This window comes from Hypanus sabinus, chromosome 12 (assembly GCF_030144855.1).
Source record: "Hypanus sabinus isolate sHypSab1 chromosome 12, sHypSab1.hap1, whole genome shotgun sequence".
NCBI lineage: Eukaryota > Metazoa > Chordata > Chondrichthyes > Myliobatiformes > Dasyatidae > Hypanus > Hypanus sabinus.
This window is the reverse complement of record NC_082717.1, coordinates 101,552,144-101,575,394: the sequence shown is the minus strand read 5'-3', so window position 1 is coordinate 101,575,394 and position 23,251 is coordinate 101,552,144. Positions and strand designations below refer to the sequence as shown.

At 44.3% G+C, this 23,251-nt stretch overlaps 1 protein-coding gene across 2 annotated transcripts in view; it reads left to right on the top strand.

The window, feature by feature from the left end:
• Nucleotides 1–9,258: 9,258 nt before the first annotated feature.
• Nucleotides 9,259–23,251, top strand: part of tulp4a (TUB like protein 4a) — a 187,155-nt gene continuing 173,162 nt past the window's right edge. For both annotated transcript variants that reach the window (XR_009515206.1, XM_059986566.1), the window contains exon 1: nt 9,259–9,810. Coding sequence is in view for 1 of the 2 variants with exons in the window: in XM_059986566.1 (XP_059842549.1) it covers nt 9,511–9,810 (300 nt within the window). In the remaining variant the exon portion in view is untranslated. The remainder of the gene's footprint in view (nt 9,811–23,251) is intronic.

Here is a 23,251-nt window from a genome sequence, read left to right as displayed (position 1 = left end):
GCGATGTTAAAGGACATGGTTGTGATCTCAGGATTGCTACTCTGATAGGGAACCAGACAGGAGATTTGAGGGCATGGCAGAGACTCTTGGATAGTATGTTGCCTCACAGGTGCTAGGGTCAGGAATGTCTCAGACTGACTCCTTCGCTTTATAAGGGGGATAATGAGTAGCCAGAAGCCATGAAAGATATTGGTACCAATGACATAGGTAGGAAAAGTGATGAGATCCGAAAGGGAGAATATAGGGAGCTATGCAGAAAGCTGAAAAGCAGGACTTCAAGGATAGTAATACCTGGATTGATGCCTGTGCCACGTGTCAGTGAGGATAAGAATAGGATGATTTGGTAGACGAATGTGTGGCTGAAGAATTGCATGCAGGGGTCAGGGTTTCAGATTTGTGGATTATTGAGATCTCTTATGGGAAAGGTATCATGTGTACAACAGGAACAGGCTACATCTGAGCTCGAGTTGGACCAATATCCTTACAAGCAAGTTTGTTAGAGCTGTTGTGGAGGGTTTAGACTGGTTTGGCAGGGGGATGGGAATATGAGTAATAGGTCAGAAGATGGGCCAGTTGAGGCAAAAGGAAATTGTGAGGAAAAATAGGTAGTGAAAAGGGAATAACTCCAGTCAGTTGGATGGGTTGAAATGTGCCTATTTTAATGTGAGAAATATCAGGAACAAGGGTGATGAACAGGGCATTGGTCATTAAATGGGACTAAGACATGACCATTACAGAGACTTGGCTGTCACAAGGGCAGGAATGGCTGCTGGATGTTCAGGGCTTTAGATGTTTCAAAGGGGACAGGGAGAGAGGTAGAAGAAGTGGGGGAGTAGCATTGTCAATCGGAGATAGTGTCACAGCTGCAGAAAGGGAGGATGTTGTGGAGTGATTGTCTACTGAATCAGTGTGGGTGGAAGTCAGAAACAGGAAGGGAGCAATCACTCTATTGGGAGTATTCTATTAACACCTCCTCCCTTAGCAACAGAGACACTCAGGAACAGATTGGGAGGCAACTTTTGGAAAGGCACAAAAATAACAGGGGGCACCTCGGTAGTGCAGAAATTTTAGATGGAGTGGAATTTGTTAATGTGTCCAGGAAGGATTCCTGACACAGTATGTAGATTGGCTGACTAGAGAAAAAAACATACTGAATCTGGTCAGGTGACAGATTTCTCAGTGGGCAAGCATTTCAGAGGCAGTGACTTCAACTCCCTGATCTTTACCATAGTTCTAGAGAGGGATAGGAGCGGACAATTATGGGAAGTATTTAATTGGGGGAGGGTGAATTATGATGATATTAGACAGGAACCTGGGAATGTAAATTGGGAATGGATGTACTTAGGTTATTAAGAGCATTTGCATGGGATTCTGGATAGGTTTGTCCAGTTGAGGCAAGGAAAGGATGGTTGGGTGAAGGAACCATGGTTGACAAGATGTGAAGTATCTAGTCAAGGGGATGAAAGAAGCTTATTTAAGGTTTAGGAAGCAAGGATCAGACAGGGACTTGAGAGTTGCAAGATAATCAGGAAGAAGCTTAAGAATGGACTTGGGAGAACTAGAAGGGAACATGAGAAGACTTTAGCAAGTAGGATTAAGGAAAACCTCAAGATGTTCTACATGGACATGAAGAACAGGAGGATGACCAGAGTGAGGGTAGGACACATCAGGGATAAAAGAGGAAACTGCCTGGAGTTGGAGGAATTAGGAGAAGACTTTAATGAATATTTGCTTCTGTATTCAGTGAAAGGGACAGCACAGAACAGGCTGATATGCTGGAACATGTTGACAGTAAGAGTATGTACTGGAACTTTTAAAAAGATTGTGATAAATAACACCCTAGGGTCAGACAGGATATACCCCAGGTTACTACAGGAAGTGAGGGAAGAGACTGCTGCATTATTGGTGATGACCTTAGCATCCTCACCGGCCACTGGAATAGTATCAGATAATTGGAGGCTATTATTTCTTTGTTCAAGAAAATTAATAGGGATTACCCTGGGAATTATTGATCAGTGAGTCTTACACTATTGGAGAAGATTCTTAGAGACAATAATTATGAGCATTTGGAGAAGCATAGTCTGATTAGGGATAGTCAACATGCTTTTATGAGGGGCAGATTATGCCTCACGAGCCTGAATGACTTCCTTAAGGATGTGATCGATGAAGGTAGAGCAGTGCATGTTGTGTTTAGTTTTTTAGTTAGGATTTTAGTAAGGCGTTTGATATGGTTCTCCATAGGAGGCTCATTCAGAAATTGAGGAAGCATGAGATCCTGTACAAACTGTTTGTGTGGATTCACAATTGGCTGCCCAAGAAGGAAGAGGGTTATATTAGATGGAGTATATCCTGCCTGGAGGTCAGTGATCTGTGGTGTTCTGCACGGGGGACCAATATCCTGGCGGGGAGGTCTGCTGAGGCTACTGGGGAGAGTTTAAGCTAGAGCTGTTGGGGGGTGGGAACCAAACTGAAGAGACTGGGGATGAGACGGTTGGCTCACAAATAGAGAAAGCTTGGAGACAGTATGTGAGGGAGGATAGACAGGTGATAAGAGAAGGGACGCACTCAGACTGACGGTTTGAAATGTGTCTATTTTAACGCAAGAAGTATTGTGAACAAAGCGGATGAGCTTAGAGCGTGGATGAGTACTTGCAACTATGATGTGGTGGCCATTACAGAGACTTGGATGTCTCAGGGACAGGAATGGATACTTCAAGTGCCAAGTTTTAGATGTTTCAGAAAGGACAGGGAGGGAGGCAAAAGAGCTGGGGGCGTGGCACTGTTGATCAGAGATAGTGTCACGGCTGCAGAAAAGGTAGATGTCATGGAGGGATTGTCTACGGAGTCTATGTGGGTGGAGGTTAGGAACAGAAAGAGGTCAATAACTCTACTGGATGTTTTTTATAGGCTGCCCAATAGTAACAGCAATATCAAGGAGCAGATAGGGAAACAAATCCCAGAAAGGTGTAATAATAACAGTTGTTGTGGTGGGAGATTTTAATTTCCCAAGTATCAATTGGCATCTCCCTAGAGCAAGGGGTTTAGATGGGGTGGAGTTTGTTTGGTATGTTTGGGAAGGTTTCTTGACACAATATGTAGATAAGCCTACAAGAAGAGAGACTGTACTTGATTTGATTTTGGGAAATGAACCTGGTCAGGTGTCAGATCTCTCAGTGGGAGAGCATTTTGGAGATAGTGATCATAATTCTATCTCCTTTACATTAGCATTGGAGAGAGGAACAGACAAGTTAGAAGAGCGTCTAATTGGAGTAAGGGGAACTTGGAAGCTTAAATTGGGAACAGATGTTCTCGGGGAAAGGCACGGAAGAAATGTGGCAAACGTTCAGGGGATATTTGCATGGAGATCTGCATAGGTATGTTCCAATGAGACAGGGTACAGGAACCACAGTGTACAAAGGCTGTAGTAAATCTGGTCAAGAAGAAGAGAAAAGCTTACGAAAGGTTCAGAGAACTAGGTAATGTTAGAGATCTAGAAGATTATAAGGCTAGAAGGAAGGAGCTTAAGAAGGAAATTAGGAGAGCGAGAAGGGGCCATGAGAAGGCCTTGGCAGGCAGGATTAAGGAAAACCCCAAAAGGCGTTTTACAAGTACGTGAAGAGCAAGAGAATAAGATGTGAAAGAATAGGACCTATCAAGCGTGACAGTAGGAAAGTATGTATGGAACCAGAGGAAATAGCAAAGGTACTTAATGAATTCTTCAGTATTCACTATGGAAAAGGATCTTGGTGATTGTAGTGATGACTTGCAGCGGATGGAAAAGCTTGTGCCTGTAGATATTAAGAAAGAGGATGTGTTGGAGCTTTTGGAAAGCACCAAGTTGGATTAGTCGCCAGGACCAGATAAGATGTACCCCAGGCTACTGTGGGGGGCAAGAGTAGAGATTGCTGAGCCTCTGGCGATGATCTTTGCATCATCAATGGGGATGGGAGAGGTTCTGGAGGATTGGAGGGTTGTGGATGTTGTTCCCTTATTCAAGAAAGGGAGAAGAGATAGCCCAGGAAATTATAGACCAGTGAGTCTTACTTCAGTGGTTGGTAAGTTGATGGAGAAGATCCTGAGAGGCAGGATTTATGACCATTTGGAGAGGTATAATATGATTAGGAATAGTCAGCATGGCTTTGTCAAAGGTAGGTCATGCCTTACGAGCCTGATTGAATTTTTTGAGGATGTGACTAAACACATTGATGAAGGAAGAGCAGTAGATATAGTGTATATGGATTTCAGCAAGGCATTTGATAAGGTAACCCATGCAAGGCTTATTGAGAAAGTAAGGAGGCATGAGATCAAGGGGGATATTGCTTTGTGGATCCAGAATTGCCTTGCCCACGGAAGGCAAAGAGTGGTTGTAGATGGGTCATATTCTGCATGGAGGTCGGTGACCAGTGGTGTGCCTCAGGGATCTGTTCTGGGACCCTTACTCTTTGTGATTTTTATAAATAACCTGGATGAGGAAGTGGAAGGATGGGTTAGTAAACTTGCTGATGACACAAAGGTTGGGGGTGTTTTGGATAATGTGGAGGGCTGTCAGAGGTTACAGTGTGACTTTGATAGGATGCAAAACTGGGCTGAGAAGTGGCAGATGGAGTTCAAGCCAGGTAAGTGTGAAGTGGTTCATTTTAGTAGGTCAAATATGAAGGCAGGATATTGTATTAATGGTAAGACTCTTGGCAATATGGAGGATCAGAGAGATCTTGGGGTCTGAGTCCATAGGAGGCTCAAAGCAGCTGTGGTTAAGAAGGCGTACAGTGTATTTGCCTTAATCAATTGTGGAATTGAATTTAGGAGCCACGAGGTAATGTTACAGCTATATAGGACCCTGGTCAGACCCCACTTGGAGTACTGTGCTCAGTTCTGGTCGCCTCACTACAGGAAGGATGTGGAAGCCATAGAAAGGGTGCAAAGGAGATTTACAAGGATGTTCCCTGGATTGGGGAGCATGCCTTATGATAACAGGTTGAGTGAACTCGGCCTTTTCTCCTTGGAGTGAAGGAGGATGAGAGGTGACCTGATAAGGTGTATAAGATCATGAGAGGCATTGATTGTGTGGATAGTCAAAGGCTTTTTCCCAGGGCTGAAATGGTTGCCACAAGAGGGCACAGGTTTAAGGTGCTGGGGAGTAGGTACAGAGGAGATGTCAGGGGTAAGTTTTTTATGCAGAGATTGGTGTTTGCGTGGAATGGCCTGCCGGCAACGGTGGTGGAGGCAGATATGATAGGGTCTTTCAAGAGACTTTTGGATTGGTACATGGAGCTTAGAAAAAGAGGGCTATGGGTAACCCTAGTAATTTCTAAGGCAGGGACATGTTCAGCACAACTTTGTGGTCCGAAGGGCCTGTATTGTGCTGTAGGTTTTCTATGTTTCTATGATATGTTCAGTGACCCCTGCTCTTTGTGATTTTTGTAAATGACTTGGTTAAGGAAGTGGAAGTATGCAGAAGACATGAAGGTCCGTGGCATTGTGGGTAGTGTAGATGGTTGATGTGGTCAGAAACAATGGGATATTGATAGGATCCAGAGCTGGACTGAGAAATAGCAGATGAAGTTCAACCCAGAGAAGTGTGAAATGATTCACTGGAAGGTCAAAACTGAAGGCAGAATACAAGGATAATGGCAGGGTTCTTAACAATGTGGAAGAACAGAGGGATCTCGGGGTTGCAGCACAAGGTGCTAGAGTAGTTAAGAAGGCATTTGTGACCTTCATTAGCTGGGGGATTGAGTTCGAGTCATGAGGAAATGCTGTAGCTCTTTAAAACCCTAGTTAGACCACACTTGGGACTATTGGGTTCAGTACTGGTTGTTTCATTATAGGAAGGATGTGGAAGGTGCAGAGAAGATTCACCAGAATGATGCCTGGTCTAGATGGCATCTCTTCTGAAGTGAGCTAGGACTTTTCTCTTTGGAGCAAAGGAGGTTGAGAGGTGACTTGATAGAGGTGTACAAAATGATTACAGGCATAAATGGAGTGGATAGCCAGACACTTTCCTAACACAAGAAGGCATAACTTTAAGGTGTTGTGTGGGGGGGGGCAGGGGAAGAGAGTGCTAGGTGCATGAAATACCCTGGCAGGGGTGGTGGTAGAGGTAGATATGTTAGGGAGATTTAAAAAAAAAACTCGTAAATAGGCAGATTGATGAAAGAAAAATGGAGGACTCTGGGGGAGAGAAAGGTCAAATTGACCTTAGAGTACACTAAAAGGTTGGCACAACATCAAGGGCTGATGGACCTGTACTGTGCTGTAATGCTCTGTGTTTTAACCGCGACTCTCATGGAATTATATCCAAAGACGCACTATAGGTCTCAGTATTGCACAGTGATATGCAGATGGGAGGGAGTGACACTTGAAGTGTCACTAACTCTAGACCCTTAAACTTTCATGTCACAAGGTCATCAAAGTAAGGAAACCTCCTCCTGATTACCTCCACCCCCAGTGCTCTTCCTCCTCCCGATTACCTCCACCCTCAGTGCTGTCCCATGCTGAATAACATTTGCAAGCACTTAAGCCAACATCACGGAAAGGGGGTTCTTGTAAACCACTGCCAAGCTTTAGTAGTATTTCTCCATGACCTTCTGAGAGACAGGCCAAACAACTAGAAGAGGCTGAGAGAGAATGGATACTCTGGGAATGTTTGAGGAGGGGAAGATGCCCCTGAGAGTGCCTAGAAGGGAGAATGAAGGCTTTGGTAGTGAGGATGAGGGGGAGACCCCCAGGAATGTTAGAGGAGGAGGGATGGATCTCAAGAGTGTTGGCAAGATGAAGAGAGAGAGAGAAAAACCCTTCCGGTATTCCTAGAGCGTCATAAGTGGACTAACTGATAGCAGTGGGTGAGTGATATTGTAAGATCTGGCATTTCTACACTTAATCAGTAATATTTTACTGCAAATTATGTCCTAAAACATTGCCTGTTGTGCTGGTTCATGTAGAGTTTTAGCTTTCACAAGTAACAAGATGAATTTTAGCAGTACCTTGGAGCATGGACAATTCTGAAGGGTATGAGTGCATGGATTTCAAATGATACCTGATGCACCAGTGCTCCTGCTGAATTTGAAACCCATGCCCGAACCTCCTTTCGAATGATTGGTTGACTTCCATTATCCCATTTCCCTGTCCTTTCTCCGTATCTTTTTTAATATTTTCCCTTTGACCTCACCTTCGTAGTTCCATGTTAAATGTTATATTTCCTGCCTTAATAGCCACCAGACTTTGAGTGACAACATTTCTTGAACTTGATCCTTTGTTTTTATTGATAATTCTGAAGTAGATTATTAGCTCACTACCTGTAAAAGGACAGAACAAATAGGTCTCAAATCTAATGCATGTATACAGGATATGATTTGGTCAGCCCCTGGCAAAGTAATCTCATCAGAACTATCCTCCCACTCCTAGTTCCTTGTAGCTCTGCAGCCCATTCTTCCTCACTCGCCCATCAATTTCCCTTTTACTCTGTTGTCACTTATGCACACTTTGGCCAACTAATCTGCCAACAGTCTGCAGGATATGGGAGGAAATTGCAGGAACCCCGAGGAAAGGCATGTGGTCACAGGAGGAACATGCAACTTCCACACCGAGACCACCATCTACTGATTAAGTGGCGACCACTCAACTTGCCAAGAGACCTTTATTGATTGCAGTTTACATACCGACAAAAGCAAGCATTCAAGATTCAAGATGGTTTAATGTTATTTCCAGTACACAAGTGTAAAGGAAAACAAAGTAATTGTTAGTCTGGATCCGATGCAGCACAAAACAAGCTGAGCAACACAATAGTAAAAAAACACAATAAATATAAAGGCATAAGGTATCTGATATACATAGGTTGTATGTCCATAAAGTGATTGATTGTGTGCTGCTTTCACATTCTTGTCAGGATTCAGGCTAGCTTGAAGAAATCTCTGCCCAACTATCATCAGCACATCACATTAGGCCCCTTATGTTCAGTTTGACCGACTGTACACAGAGGCACCTTCATGAACTGCTGCAGGTCCTGACGACCCTGTGATTTCAGTCTTTGAAGCCAAACCCATGAAAAGCATCTGGTCCAGGTACACCATCTGACATCTTCAACCTCTCACTCAACTGATTCAAGCAGGCTTCAATCATACCTGCCTTGAAGAAGAATGTGGTAACCTGCCTCAATGACTATGGTCCAGTAGCACTTACATCAAAGTCCAAAGTAAATTCATTATTGACGTACGTAAGAGACACCATATACAACCCTGAGATTAATTTTCTTATGGACATATTTAGTAAGTCCATAGAATAACCATAACGGAATCAATGAAAGAAGGATGAGACGCAACTTAACAGAGCTGTACAAGGTGAAAGGAGGCAAGAAGAGACTTTTTCACAGGATGGTAATGGCTCATGCAAGAGGCGTACTTTTAAGGTGATTGGAGGATGAGGACGTTCGAGCTGGGTTTTTTTTCTGCAGAGTGGCAAGTGCATGGAATGTGTTGCCAGCTATGGTGATAAGAGGCAGGAACATTAAGAAACTCAGATAGGCATATGGATGAAAGAAAAGTAGAAGCAGGAAGGGCTAGATTGATCTTGGAGTAAGTTAAAAGTCTGGCACAACAGCATGGGGCCGAAAGGTCTGTATTGTGCTGTTACGTTCTGTGCTCTATGATGTGAATAGGCTGGAATGGGTGCAAAAAAGATGGACGTGTACGTTGTCTGGGCAGTAGGGCCTGAATTAGAGGGAAAGAGTGGGACTCTCCTCTGACGTCTGGACTGCAGGAAGCTGAAGGGTGTCCTTTTGGAGGTTTATAAAATTAAGATGCTGAGATAGTGGATGGTCACTTTTTTCCCTCTCTAGCCTAGGAAAGTCTAACTGATTTAGCTGAGGAGCAGGTTTATCTGCAAGAGGGTGGTGGGTATAATTACATCATGTAACAAATATTCGGGCAGGCACATTGCTAGGAAAGGTTCGTGAGGATGTGGGCCAAACGGGACCAGCCGGTGGGCCGGCGAGCCTGCTTCCAACGATTTCACAATGAAGATACCTGCATCGCGCCCCTTGCATTTTATCTCGGGGAAGCCAAGCCCCCGAAACCGGAGCCGCCGCACCTCAGGAGCCGTCCCGACGCCGCTGGGCGAGGGCAGACCCCACCCCACCCCCCAGTGACGTGCGCGCGTCTGCCAGGGTGAGCGTGAGCGTGAGCGCGCCGCCCGCCACTCGCGCTGGGCGCTCCCGGGTTAACGGTGACGCTCGAGGCGCAGCCGACAGCGGAGCCGCCCGCGTCACTCCTGCGCGTGCGCGGACGCGCGCTCCAGCCGCGTCAATGGGCAACGGTCTCGGGTCGGGCTGAAGCGGTCGGTCGCCCGTCCCTGTATCGCGGAGCGGGGGGGTTGTAGGCACAGCGCCTCCGCCCGGCCCCACCCCTCCCCGGCTCGGCTCGGCTCGGCTCGGCTCGGTCAGGCCAGGCCAGGCCCGGCCCCGATGCTGCTCTCGGCCGCCTGAGGGGAAGGTCGGCGTGCTTCGGCCACTGTTTGATGAGCAGCCGCCCGGCAGCGAGGCAGTCAGGCCTCGGGCTCAGCGGGATGTTCGCGGCGGTGGAGCAAGGCCCGGTACTGTGCAGCGACTCCAACATTCTGTGCCTGTCGTGGAAAGGCCGTGTGCCCAAGAGCGAGAAAGAGAAGCCCGTGTGCCGCCGGCGTTGCTACGAGGAGGGCTGGTTGGCGACCGGCAACGGCAGAGGGGTGGTCGGCGTGACTTTCACCGCGAGTCACTGCAGGAGGGAGCGCAGCAACCCGCAGAGGATTAACTTCAACCTGCGAGGCCACAACAGCGAGGTGAGCTCTGCACGGCCACAGACTGAACGGTAGCACCCATTCATTGGCTGTCGGTAGGAGCAGGTGCGACCCCAGGTCTGTCCTGCAGCTCCAAGGCTACCTCTCACTCCCTTTTCCCTTTCTCCTCCGGAAGAGAAAATTAGCTCAAGGGTTCTTTTCCACTGCCGCTTCATTTACCATTAGAGACAAGTGCTTGCTTTTTTGGGTGACTATATATACAGTGTATTAGTTTTGCTGCATCCCTTAGATAAGAGGGATGATAGCATCTGGAGGGTTGATTCTAACATGGGGTTGAATTCCAGTACAAGGTCAAATTTGAGTACACTCGGGAGCCATCCAACAAAGGGCTCGGAGTTCTATACGAAACTTCAAACTGGAATTTGTAATGTGTGTGTAACTGAGCCTGACCCCTTGCTTGCTTCTGATTCAGTTCCATTTGCATCTGGTTGAAACAATGCCTGTGACAACATCTAGATAACATTCAGAGGTGTGTGGACTTGTCTGGCATAAATAGTATTTGCCACAGTTGGAGGCAATGATCATGTCCAAGAAGTTTAAACGTTGGAGATTTAAGTGTAATCGTTAACAAGTTTCTCACTATTGACATCCCTATCCATTAATAAGAAACTCAGCAGGACTAGCTACATCTACATTGTGGCTGAAAATGCAGGACAGAGTTTGGGTATCCAGAGACAAGTAGCTTACAGTCTTAACATCTGAAAGTCTTTTCATCAGTTATGTGGTACATGCTAGGAATTTGGGTAAAATACTCTGTACTTGATCCAACTGTTCAGAAGAAGCTCAACATCAAAGCAGACAGGTTGACTTGACAAATTATCCATTTATTCCATCTATTGGTTTTGTTCTGTGATTGCCAAGAGTACCATCACAAAATGTACTGGGCTTTTCCCACACCTAAAAAAAAATTACATGTGTTTAGAAGGAGGGCAGTGGGTATGAATGAGGGAGCACTGCTACCTACAGATTGCCCTGTCATTCACCATACAGACTTAAAAAATATATTGCAATGTTCTCACACTGTCTGACGGCAGTGGGAACGTCAGCACCACAAAGACTGAAGTGGCTTTAGCAACAACATCCAATTCCTTTGAAAGGAATTTAAATAATTCCTTTTTAGATTATGATTTTGAGTATGGAGTAAAACTGAAGTGGAGGTTGATGGTGATGTAGTTGGTAAAAAAAAATAAGCTTAAGGAACTGACCTGTTGACTGCTGTTCCTACTTGCATAGTATTACAGTGGTGTAAAGTGAACTACCAAGTCATGAAAGATGAGAGACACTAGCAGGGATGATGTGAGAACAGCAATGGTTGGAGTTTCTGGGAGCAATTCGTAAGGCACAGAATAGTTACATCCCAAAGATGATGTATTCTAAAGGGAAAATGAGGCAACTGTAGGTGAAAGGGAAGTCAAAGACAGCATAAAAACAAAAGAGCAAAAATTTGCAAGATGTTAGAGGATTGGGAAGCTTTTAAAAACCAACAGGAGATAACTAAAATCTATAGAGAGAGAATATATGAAGGGAAATATGAGGGTAAACTAACCGATAGTATGAGGATACAAGAAGTTCAGATATATCGAGTAAAAGAGACACAAGTGGATATCAGTTTGCTGGAAGTGATGCTGGAGAGGTAGTGATGAGGGACAAAGAAATGTTGGACGAAGTTAAGTATTTTGTCTCAGTCTTCACTATGGAAGACCATAGCAGAATGCTAGAAATTCAGGAGTGTCAGGAGGCAGAAGTGAGTGTAGCTGCTGTTAAAAGGTGTCCTCAGAGTTCTCAGTGGTATTGAAGAGATTGTGGAGGCATTAGTTGTCATCTTTCAGGATTCACTAGATTTTGGAATGGTTCTAGTAGATTGGAAAATTAGAAATGTCACTCCACTCTCCTTTTTTTTAAAATAGAGAGAGGCAAAAACAGGAAATTATAGGCAAGTTAGCCTGATTTCAGTGGATGGTGGCACATGATAAAATAGATGGGAGTCATCATGGTTTCCTTAAACAAAAACCTTGCCTGACAAATCTGTTGGAAATCTTTAAGGAAATAACAGGCAGAATAGACAAAGGAGAGTCAGAGGATGTTGTGTACTTGGATTTTTGGAAGGCTGTTGACAAGGTGCTGCACGTGAGGCTGCTTAACAAAATAAGAGCCCATGGTTCTGCAGGAAAGATACTGGCATGGATAGCAGATTGAATGGCAGGAGGCAAAGAGTGGGAATAAAGGGGACGTTTTCTGGTTGGCTGCTGGTGACTAGTGTTTCATAGGGGTTGGTGTTGGGACCACTTCTATTACATTACTGTATATGTCAAAGATTTGGATAACAGAATCGACGGTTTTGCGGCTAAATGCAGGATGAAATGAAGACAGGTGCAGGAACAGGGAATCTACAGAAGGTTTTAGATTAGGAGAATGGGCAAAGAAGTGGGGAAGTATATGGTCAACCATTTTGGTAGAAGGAATAAAGGCATAGTCTATTTTCTAGATGGGAAGAAAATTCAAAAATGAGAGGTGCAAAGGGACTTACGAGTCCTCATACAGGATTCCCTGAGGTTAATTTACAGGTTGAATTGGTGAGGAAGGCAAATGCAATGTTAGCATTCATTTGAGAAAACTAGAATATAAAGCAAGGATGTGATGCTGAGGCTTATCAGATTGCACTTGGCATTGGTCAGACTGCACTTAGAGTATTGTGAGCAGTTTTGGGCACTTAGAAAGGATGTGCTGGCATTGGAGAGGGACCAGAGGAGATTTGTGAGATTGTTTCAGGGACTGGAAAGGTTAACCTGTGAGGAGCATTTGATGGCTCTGAGCCTGTACTCACTGGAGTTCAGAAGATTGAGGGTGGGATCTCATTGAAACATTGAATATTGAAAGGTCTTGATAGAGGGGATTCCTATCATGAGGGAGTCTAGGGCACAGCCTCAGCATAGAAAGGCGCCCCTTTACTACAAGGGTTCCCACCCTTTTTTATGCTTTGGACCAATACCATTAAGCAAGGGATCCGTGGACCCCAGGATGGAAACTCCTGCTTTAGACATGGGTAAGGAGGAATTTCTTTAGCCAGAGGGTGGTGAATCTGTGGAATTCATTGCCACGGGCAGCTGTGGAGGCCAAATCATTGGGTATATTTAAAGTAGAAGTTGATAGGTACTTGATTAGTAAGGGCATCAGTGGTCACAGAGAGAAAGCAGGTGAATACAGTTGAGAGGGATAATAAATTGGCCATGATGGACTGTTGGTGCAGACCTGATGGGACAAGTGGCCTAATTCTTCTGTTGTCAAATAATCTTATTATTTATGGTATAATTATAATACTGTCTCAAAATTGTTCATGGAATTCATGTCATAATTATAAATTTATTTTTAATGAGTTTCCAATAAATTCAGGTGTAAATTTTCTTTATCACAAAGCTTAACCCAGTGCTATAACCCCAAAACTTTTTTTAAACTCTGGTCTCATTCATAGCTTGTGCAAAGATTTGACACAGGAGGCCATTAGATTATTGTGGGTCTTGGTCACAAAATAATTACCTATTCCACCTTCTTTCATAGGCTTATGAGCTTGAAGATCATGTCTTCTCTGGTAATCAATCTAAATTGGATGGTGTAATAGATGGTGTAGAAGGCTATGAAAAATTACAAGGATTTTGGAAGATCAAACTAGGATAGAATTTGTACAATGAATGGTAGGGCCGGGGAGAATTATGGAACAGAGGGACCTAGGAGTGTGAATGCACAGTTTGCTGAAAGTGGCATTGCAGTTAAGATAAGATGGTGAAGAAGGGATTTGGATTACTGGCCTCAATTTAGATGTTGGGCATTATGTTGCAGTTATGTAAGATGTTGATGAGACTTTTTGAGTACTTTTTTTTTAAAAAAAGGGTTTTGATCACCCTGTTAAGGAAGGATGTTATTAAACTAAAAAAATATGGCACAACTATTTTCTGGGATGTTGCCCATACCTTGGTGCCTGAATTATATGGAGAGGTTGTATAGACCTGGACTTTATTTCTTAGAACATAGAAGATTAGGGGATGACCTGATAGTATACAAATCAGGAAGGGCATAGTTAGGGTGAAAGAAGAGTCTTTATTCCTGGAGGGGGTGCGAAAAGAAGAGAGCATTGGTTTAATATCAGAGACAAACGATTTTCTAAAGACATCAGGGACAGCTTCTTCATGTAAAGGGTTTTGTGTATTTTGCCAGAGATGGTGGTAGGCATTAGCAAAACTTAAAATACATCTGGATACGTACATGGATAGAGATATAGAGTACCAGCTTGCTGTGCAACAGTTGGTCTGGACTAGATGGCCCAAGGGCCTGCTGTTTCACTCTAACTAATCAAATATTATTTAAATTGATGTGGTTTCTGCTTGTCATGCAGTGTGATCCAGACTCTGCCATCCTCTGGATAAAAATATTTTCTTCGTCTCCCAAGAAAACTGTTCAACCCATTACTTAATCTGTAACCATTGTTTTATCTCTCCAAGATAAATCCTACATATTTACACTATTTAGGCCCCTTCATACAAAACAGAAGGAGACTGTCTGTTCCATCAAGTCCATGCCAGCACTAAAGATCATCTCTTTTCCCCTACTTGTTTCCCTGGAACTGATTCTCCTGCACCCATCAGTATCAGGAATCATTTACAATTCTCATTTAAGACCTGAGGAAGGACATCTGCAGTCAGTTATTAATAACATAGGTATTGCAATTATTGTTTGAAGTTTTAAAATGTTTTCTTTATTTGGATTGGTTAATAGAGATGGAGGGTCAGACTGAAGATTTCAGATGTAGTCAAACAGGCTAAACATTAGGAAGTAATTTCACATAAAGCCAGTGCCACTAAAACATATAATAAGCAAGTAGTTCTGTGCATTCACTCAAACAAGAACAATATATTCCTCAATATCTTTCACCCCACTGATTACCTGTTGAGATTTTAATCTCAATTCTGCTATCTGCTGGTTCTTGCACCTTGGTGAAATCAGATTGCCTGTCCTAAAGGCAATATTAGAGGACCTGTCATTTCCTGCAATAATTAGTTATAACGTCAACTTTTCACTGCAACATAAACAAGTAGGCCATTGAGGGCAAGCTTGTCTCATTAAATCATGAGTAATCTATATTCTTATATAGGGTTGATCATGCTGATAAGGTCAGTGGTTATTTTTTTAAAATCTAATTTCCCAAGTGCTGATGGTATTGAACTGCAGCAGTCCTTGTGTGGCGAAGGAACTCTTATGCTAGAAACTCCACGATGAAAAGCAATTATCTGAAAAAGTTAATGACATTTTGGTCAAGTTGGTCTACACTTTGGGGAGCCTGCTGTTATGATAATCTCATGCGCTTGTCCTTGTATGTAGAAGAGATCATGATTTTGGAAGTGATGGCAATGGATCCATGAAGAACTTTGCTGCAATTTTAATATACTATACACCGTGCTGTGGATAGTGTGGTATTTGGGTTTCTTTGTTTAGGATTCTTTTGACCTAATTGTAATGGGGCATCGTTCTTCCAGCCAAATGGACAGTATTGCTTAATGATTGGGATGTGCCTTGGGGATAGTGTATAATCATAAATTGTATCATATATTACTGGATGCCCAACTTCAGAACTTCTCTTGTATGATGTTTACTTCCCAGATGTTGCTCAACAATTGAAACTTGTTTAAATGTTTAGGTGTTGGTGACATTCCCTTATTGTTAGCAATGGTCATTTTCTGGCATGTGTGGTAGAAATATTAATTTAGTCAGGTCTTAATTTGGAGAAAATAAGGAATTATATGTTTATCTTTGGAGCTTGAATTGTTATTGAATTTTGTATGATCCATTCTAAAGTTTTCTACTTTTGATTTTGTAATTGTTGATAAAGCAGCCAAATGGTCACCAACCATGTCCATTTTTTCATGATAGGTATGAGCAATCAGTGGAGGATGATACTCTATTCTTTGAGTTCAGTTTTGCTAAGGCACCTTCAGTTCAACTGTGTGGTAGGTCTTGAGTGATATCATCCTTGGTCAAATTAAGACTTTTAAACCAATCTGCAGTGGTGTAGCAATGAGGCAGAAACCGAGCTTCAGTGAGTAGGTAATTGGGTTGATTATACCTCACAAAGTTACTTCTTGCTTTGAATGACAGTAAATAGGGTATCTACTATACTTTTTATTGTGGATTTTGTGGGCAAAGCATGACTGCACAATTTAAGGCATTGGTCAGATAGCAGCCATTGTGTATTGAAGTTGCTTGGCCAGAGATGTGGCTAGGTTTGGATACCGGATTTTCAGCGCTATAAACAGTGTATTGGCCAGTCACCAGCTATTGCTGTATCTTTGCCTAAGCAGTTTCTGGATCCCTGATCGGTCCTAACCTGAATCCAGTCATTTTCTCTTCTTCACCGATATATAAAATGCCTGGAGTTGCCAAGGCCTTTTCCTGTCCCCTTCTGGTTCTCTGAAGTCCATTCTTAAAGTCTTTCCTGGGTACTATGTAACTCTCAAGAACCGTGTCTGATCCTTGCTTCCTAAACCTTAAACTTCTTTCTTCTACTTGCCTCGATGTTCTACCTTTCTTTTCAACCATGGTTCTTGTATCCTACCATCATTTCCTTCAATGGGACAAACCTATTCAGTACCTCATCCCTAGACAACCTCTACATTTTTGTTGTGTATTTCTGAGTGCATCTGTTCCTGCCAAATAGCATCATAGTTCCCCCTCCCCCATTTAAATACTTTCCCAAACTGTCTGCTTCAATCTCCTGCTAAGGTCAGGTTGCTGTAGTCATTGTCTCTAAAATGCTCACCCACTGAAAGATCTGACACCTGACCTGGTTCATTGCCTTGTACCAGATTCAGTATGGCCTCTTCTTAATCGGCCTGTCTACATATTGTGTCAGGAACCTTTCCCAGACACAGCTAATGAATTCCACCCCACTTGAATGTTTTGCACTTAGGAGATGCCAATCAGTATGGAAGTTGGAACACAAACGAGAAGATCTGCAGATGCTGTAAATCAAAATAACACATACAAAATGCTGGAGGAACCTCAGGCCAGCCAGCATCTATGGAAAAGAGTAGACAGTTGACATTTCAGACCAAAGGTTCTGATGCAGGGTCTTGGTCTGAAACATCAATGGTTTATCTTTTCAGTAAGTGCGGCCTGGCCTCCTGAGCGTAGGGAAGTTGAAATAATTTATGTTAACAAGCCTGTTATTTGTTTACCTTTCCAAAATCTGCTTCCTGATCTGGTTCTTCTCTGTTACCACTGGGGGGGGGGGGTCCTATAAAATATTCCCAAAAGAGTGATTGCTCCCTTTCTCTGACTTCCATGCACACAGTCTCAGTAGATGATCTCTCCCATTCTGTATCTGGTGATACTATTCCTGATTAGCATTGTCGCACTGCCACTTCTTTTGCTCCCACCTCCTTGTCCCTTTTGAAATATTTAAACCCAGAACATTCAGCAGCCATTCTGGTCCTTGTGACAGCCTAGTCTCTGCAATGACCACACATCATAGTTCAATTTACTGACCCACGCACTGAGTTCATTACCCTTGTTCCTGGTACTTTTTGCGTTCAAATTGACGTACTTTAATTAATCCAACTGACTGTAATTGCCTGTCTGTTTTGAGATACAGTATAGTAGCAGGTTCTTCCAACCCAAGCAGCTTGCACTGCCTAATTATATCCATGTGACCAATTAACCTACTAACCTGTATGTCTGTGGAATGTGGGGTGGGGGTTGGAATAGAGCACCCAGATGAAACCCACATGGACATGGGGAGAATGTAAAACTCCTTACAGACAACAGTGAGAATTAAACCGAGGTTGCAGGTGTGGTAATAGCATTACGCTAACCACTACACTACTGTGCCACAACATCCTTCCTCAGTGTCTCTGCACTCTGTATCAACCTGTAGACCAAAAGCCTCATCCTCTGATTTATCTCATTGGTTGCAATCACCCTGCCAATCTAGTTTAAATTCTTAACAGCTCTAGCAAATCTTCCCCCAAGGCTACAAGACCCCTTCAAATTCAGGTGTAACCAATTCTTCTTGTACAGGCTGTGCCTTCCTCAGAAGCATTCCCAATGATCCACAAATATGAAACCCTGCCCCCTGCAATTCATCAGCCACACATTCGTCTGCAATATCATCCTATTCTTATCCTTACTGGAGTATGGCACAGACAGCAATCCAGAGATTACTGCCCCTGAGGTCTTACTTTTCAATTTCGTACTTCGTTCCCTATTTTCTTGTATTCCATTTGAGTTAATGGATTGTTCAGAGATCTAATGGTGGGAGGAAAGAAGCTGTTCCTAGTTCATTGTGTATGGGTTTTCAGCCTCCTGTACTTTTTTCTTTATGGCAGTGATTCTTGTTGATGTCCCTGATGACAGGAAGTGTCGTGCCTCTGATGGAATTAGCTGAGTTGATAAACCTCATGCGATTCTGTGCATTGGAGTCTGCGTGCCAGACTTTGATGTAACCAGTCAATGCACTCCACTTCTAAAAGTCTGTCCAGAGCCTTATAGGCTCATCAGGCTGGTGCTAGTGCCGTTTTCTGTGGTGTGAAGTGACTGAGAGTACGAGATTCTCTGAGCACTCTTGAGTGCAAGGGGAACCCTATCCCGAATGGGGTGGCAAGAGGATGAGGTGAGAGCAGATGTGCGTGAAATGGGAGAGATGCGTTTGAGAGCAGAGTTGATGGTGGAGGAAGGGAAGCCCCTTTGTTTAAAAAAGGAAGACATCTCCTTCGTCCTGGAATGAAAAGCCTCATCCTGAGAGCAGATGCGGTGGAGATGGATGAATTGCGAGAAGGGAATGGCATTTTTGCAAGAGACAGGGTAGGGAGAGGAATAGTCCAGGTAGCTGTGAGAGTCTGTAGGCTTATAGTAGATATCAGTAAATAAGCTGTCTCCAAAGATGGAGACGGAAAGATCAAGAAAGGGGAGGGAGGTGTCGGAAATGGACCAGGTAAATTTGAGGGCGGGGTGAAAGTTGGAGGCAAAGTTAATAAAGTGAACGAGCTCAGCATGCGTGCAGGAGGCAGCGCCAATGCAGTTGTTGATGTAGCGAAGGAAAAGAGGGGGATGGATACCTGTATAGGCTTGGAACATGGACTGTTCTACAAAGCCAACAAATAGGCAGGCATAGCTGGGACCCATACGGGTGTCCATGGCTACACCTTTAGTTTGGAGGAAGTGGGAGGAGCCAAAGGAGAAGTTATTGAGAGTAAGGACTAATTCTGCTAGACGGAGGAGAGTGGTGGTAGAGGGGAATTGGTTAGGTCTGGAATCCAAAAAGAAGCGAAGAGCTTTGAGACCATCTGGGTGGGGGATGGAGGTATATAGGGGTGGGATGTCCATGGTAAATATAAGGCGGTGGGGGGCAGGGAGCTTAAAATCATCGAAAAAATTCAAAGCGTGAGAAATGTCACGAACATAGGTGGGAAGCGATTGAACAAGGGGGGATAAAACAGTGTCAGGGTATGCAGAAATGAGTTTGGTGGGACAGGAGCAAGCTGAGACAATAGGTCTACCTGGACAGGCAGGTTTGTGGATCCTGGGTAGGAGGTAGAAACGGGAAGTACGGGGTGTGGGAACTATGAGGTTGGTGGTAGTGGATGGGAGATCCCCAGAGCTGATAAGGTTGGTGATGGTGTGGGAGACAGTGGCCTGGTGCTCCTTAGTGGGGTCACGATCGAGGAGTAAATAAGAAGAGGTATCAACGACCAGGTAGAGGCCAATACGTCAGACCACAACAGTGCCACCCCTTATCAGCGGGTTTTATAGTGAGGTTGGGATTGGAGCAGAGGGAGAGAAGAACCGAGCGTTTGGAAGGAGTGAGGTTGGAATTGGAACAAGGTGTGGTGAAGTCGAGATGGTTGATGTCCTGTTGGCAGTTAGCAATAAAGAGATCCAGAGCAGGCAGAAGACCAGAATGGGGTGTCCATGAAGAGGAGGAGGGTTGAAGACTGGAGAAAGGGTCATCAGTGGGGGTGGGAGAGTCATTGCCGAAGAAGTAGGCTCGAAGACAGAGCCGGCAGAAGAAGAGTTCAGCGTCATGGCATATGCGGAACTCGCTGAGGTGTGGGCGAAGGGGGACAAAGGTGAGGCTTTTACTGAGAATAGAGCGCTCTGCCTCAAAGAGTTGAAGGTCGGATGGGATGGTAAAGACCAGGTGTGGATGAGAGACGGGATCAGAGGGGGGAGGGGGGAGGCTGGTGGTGTTGGTGGAGAGGGGAGGGTTGGGGTGAGAGGAAGATGGAGCCTCTGAGGGCCTAGGAGCTGACGGTGGGATCTGAGGAAGACGGGGTTGCAGAGTGGTGGTGGGGGAAGGAGAGACAGGAGTCACAATCATAGCAAAACTCAGACTCCAGCACCATCAACGCGGGTTCCAACAACCATGAACACCTTCAAAGTGATTGCGCAGCCTCCAACTGCGACTCCAGCCTTGAACTCCAGGCCAGGTTTTCACATGCTGCGATTGTGACTCCCAACCGCTAAGGCCTTCTCATGGCCCCTTCCGGCTCTCCTAATTTCATTCTTAAGCTTTTTCCTACTATTCTTATAATCTTCTAGTTCTCTATCATTACCTTGTGTTTTGAACCTTTAGTAAGCTTTTCTTGACTGGATTTACAACAGCCTTTGTACACCATGGTTCCTGTACCCTACCATCCTTTCTGTCTCATTGGAGCGTATCTGTGCAGAACTCTGCACAAATATCCCCTGAATATTTGCCACATTTCTTCCATACGTATCCCTGAGAACATCTGTTTCCAATTTATGCTTCCACGTTCCTGCCTGATAGCCTCATATTTCCCCTTACTCCAATTAAACGTTTCCCTAACTTGTCTGTTCCTAACCCTCTCCAATGCTATGGTAAAGGAGATAGAATTGTGATCACTATCTCCAAAATGCTCTCCCATTGAGAGACCTGACCCTTGACCAGGTTCATCTCCCAATGCCAGATCAAGTACAGCCTCTCCTTTTGTAGGCTTATCTACATATTGTGTCAAGAAACCTTCCTGAACACACCGGAGCCTGATGCCTCGCAGATTTTGCTCTCTTAAATAATGATCTGACATCAGTGTCTATGATAGAGATCACAGAGCTGTTGGATGCTCTGGGGGACTCATGGGTGTAGTGATATTCTCCCTTTCAAAGTGTGCATAAAAGGGTTGTGCTCATCAGGGAATGAAGCATCACTTCATGCTGTTAGATTTTGCATGCAAACCCTGCCACAGCTTGTTAAGCATCCTCTTCAAGGGTTGAGAGAGAAAATAAATCAGCCATGATTGAATGGTGGAGCAGACTTGATCGGCCAAATACCTAATTCTGCTCTTGCGTCTTTTGGTGTTATTGTCATCTGATTCTGTCTCTAGCTTTTCTCAGATTTGCCTTTTCACTGTCAAGCATTTCCTAGGCCGTAGCTTGACATTTTGTAGATTATGGATCACTGGTCTTTAATGTTACAGATAGAGCCCTTAGCAGTCTGCAGTTCTCCCAGTTCATCCAGGGCTTCAGTTTGGGAATTTCATAAGAAATAAGAGCACGAGCTCTTATAACAAATAAGAGCCTTCTGGCCCGTCAAGCCTGTTCTGCCATTCAATAAGATCATGGCGGATCTGATCACGGACTCCTCTCCACGTACCTAACTTTTCCATATAACCCTTAATTCCCCTAATATGCAAAAATCTATCCGCAATCTTTTGTTTTAAGTGTATTTACTGAGGTAGCCTCCACTGCTTCATTGTGCAGAGAATTCCACAGATTCAGTACTCTTTGGGAAAAGCAGTCCTCCTCATGCACACAAAAGTGCCCCCTCTCCGGCTTCATATATTTTTTTAGGCACCAGACCCCTCAAATTATGTAATTGTAGCTGATCTATGTTGACCTCCATTCCTTTTCTAATTTCTTATAATGCTCAATTCCTTATCATTTAAATATTTAAGGTGAAGGTAGATAAATATGTTTAATGATCTGGTCATCACTACTCTAGGTAGGGTGTGCAAATTAGACAGACAATCCCAGAGATTGACTGCATTGAATTGTCAACCATACAGGCTGCATGTAGAACCACAAGCAGTTTAGACCGGAATATATCGCAAAAATGACTGTAATTATGAGGATAGCTTCTATTCTGCTGAGACTTTTGAATTGTTTCCTTGTAAGGTGGGCTCTTGACCTCACAATCTATCTTGTTAGATCCTTGCACCTTATTGTCTACCTGCACTTTATTCTGCAGTCTATCATTGGTTTACCTTGTACTGCCACAGTGCATGATTATAATGAATTGATATGTATGAATGGTATGCAAGAAAAATTTTTCACTGTTTTTCCCACCACCCCACTAGAGATAGGGTTCCCCTTGTCCTCACCTACCACCCTTCCAGCCTCCGTGTCCAATATATAATTCTCCGTAACTTCCGCCACCTCCAACGGGATCCCACCACCAAGCACATCTTTCCCTCCCCCCCCTTTCTGTTTTCCGCAGGGATCGCTCCCTACGCGACTCCTTCGTCCATTCGTCCCCTCCCATCCCTTCCCACCGATCTCCCTCCTGGCACTTATCCTTGTAAGTGGAACAAGTGCTACACCTGCCCTTACACTTCCTCCCTTACCACCATTCAGGGCCCCAGACAGTCCTTCCAGGTGAGGCGACACGTTACCTGTGAGTCAGCTGGTGTGTCCGGTGCTCCCGGTGTGGCCTTTTATATATTGGTGAGATCTGACGCAGACTGGGAGACCGTTTCGCTGAACACCTACGCTCTGTCCACCAGAGAAAGCAGGATCTCCCAGTGGCCACACATTTTAATTCCACGTCCCATTCCCATTCTGGTATGTCTATCCATGGCCTCCTCTACTGTCATGATGAAGCCACACTCAGGTTGGCGGAACAACACCTTATATTCTGTCTAGGTAGCCTCCAACTTGATAGCATGAACATTGATTTCTCTAACTTCCATTGATGCCCCCCCCCCTTACCCCATCCCTTATTTATCTATCTATATCTATCTATCTATCTATTATTTTTTCCTCCTTTTTCTCTTTTTCTCTCTCTGCCCCTCTCACTACCACTCCTTGCCTGCTCTCCATCACCCTCTGGTGCTCCGCTCCCCCTTTCTTTCTTCCTAGGCCTGCCGTTCCATGATCCTCTCCTTTCTCCAGCTGTGTATCCCTTTTGCCAATCAACTTTCCAGCTCTCAGCTTTATCCCACCCCCTCCTGTCTTCTCCTATCATTTTGGATCTCCCCCTCCCCCTCCCACTTTCAAATCTCTTACTGTCTCTCCTTTCAGTTAGTCCTGACGAAGGGTCTTGGCCTGAAATGTCGACTGTACTTCTTCCTGTAGATGCTGCCTGGCCTGCTGCGTTCCACCAGCATTTTATGTGTGTTGTTTGAATTTCCAGCATCTGCAG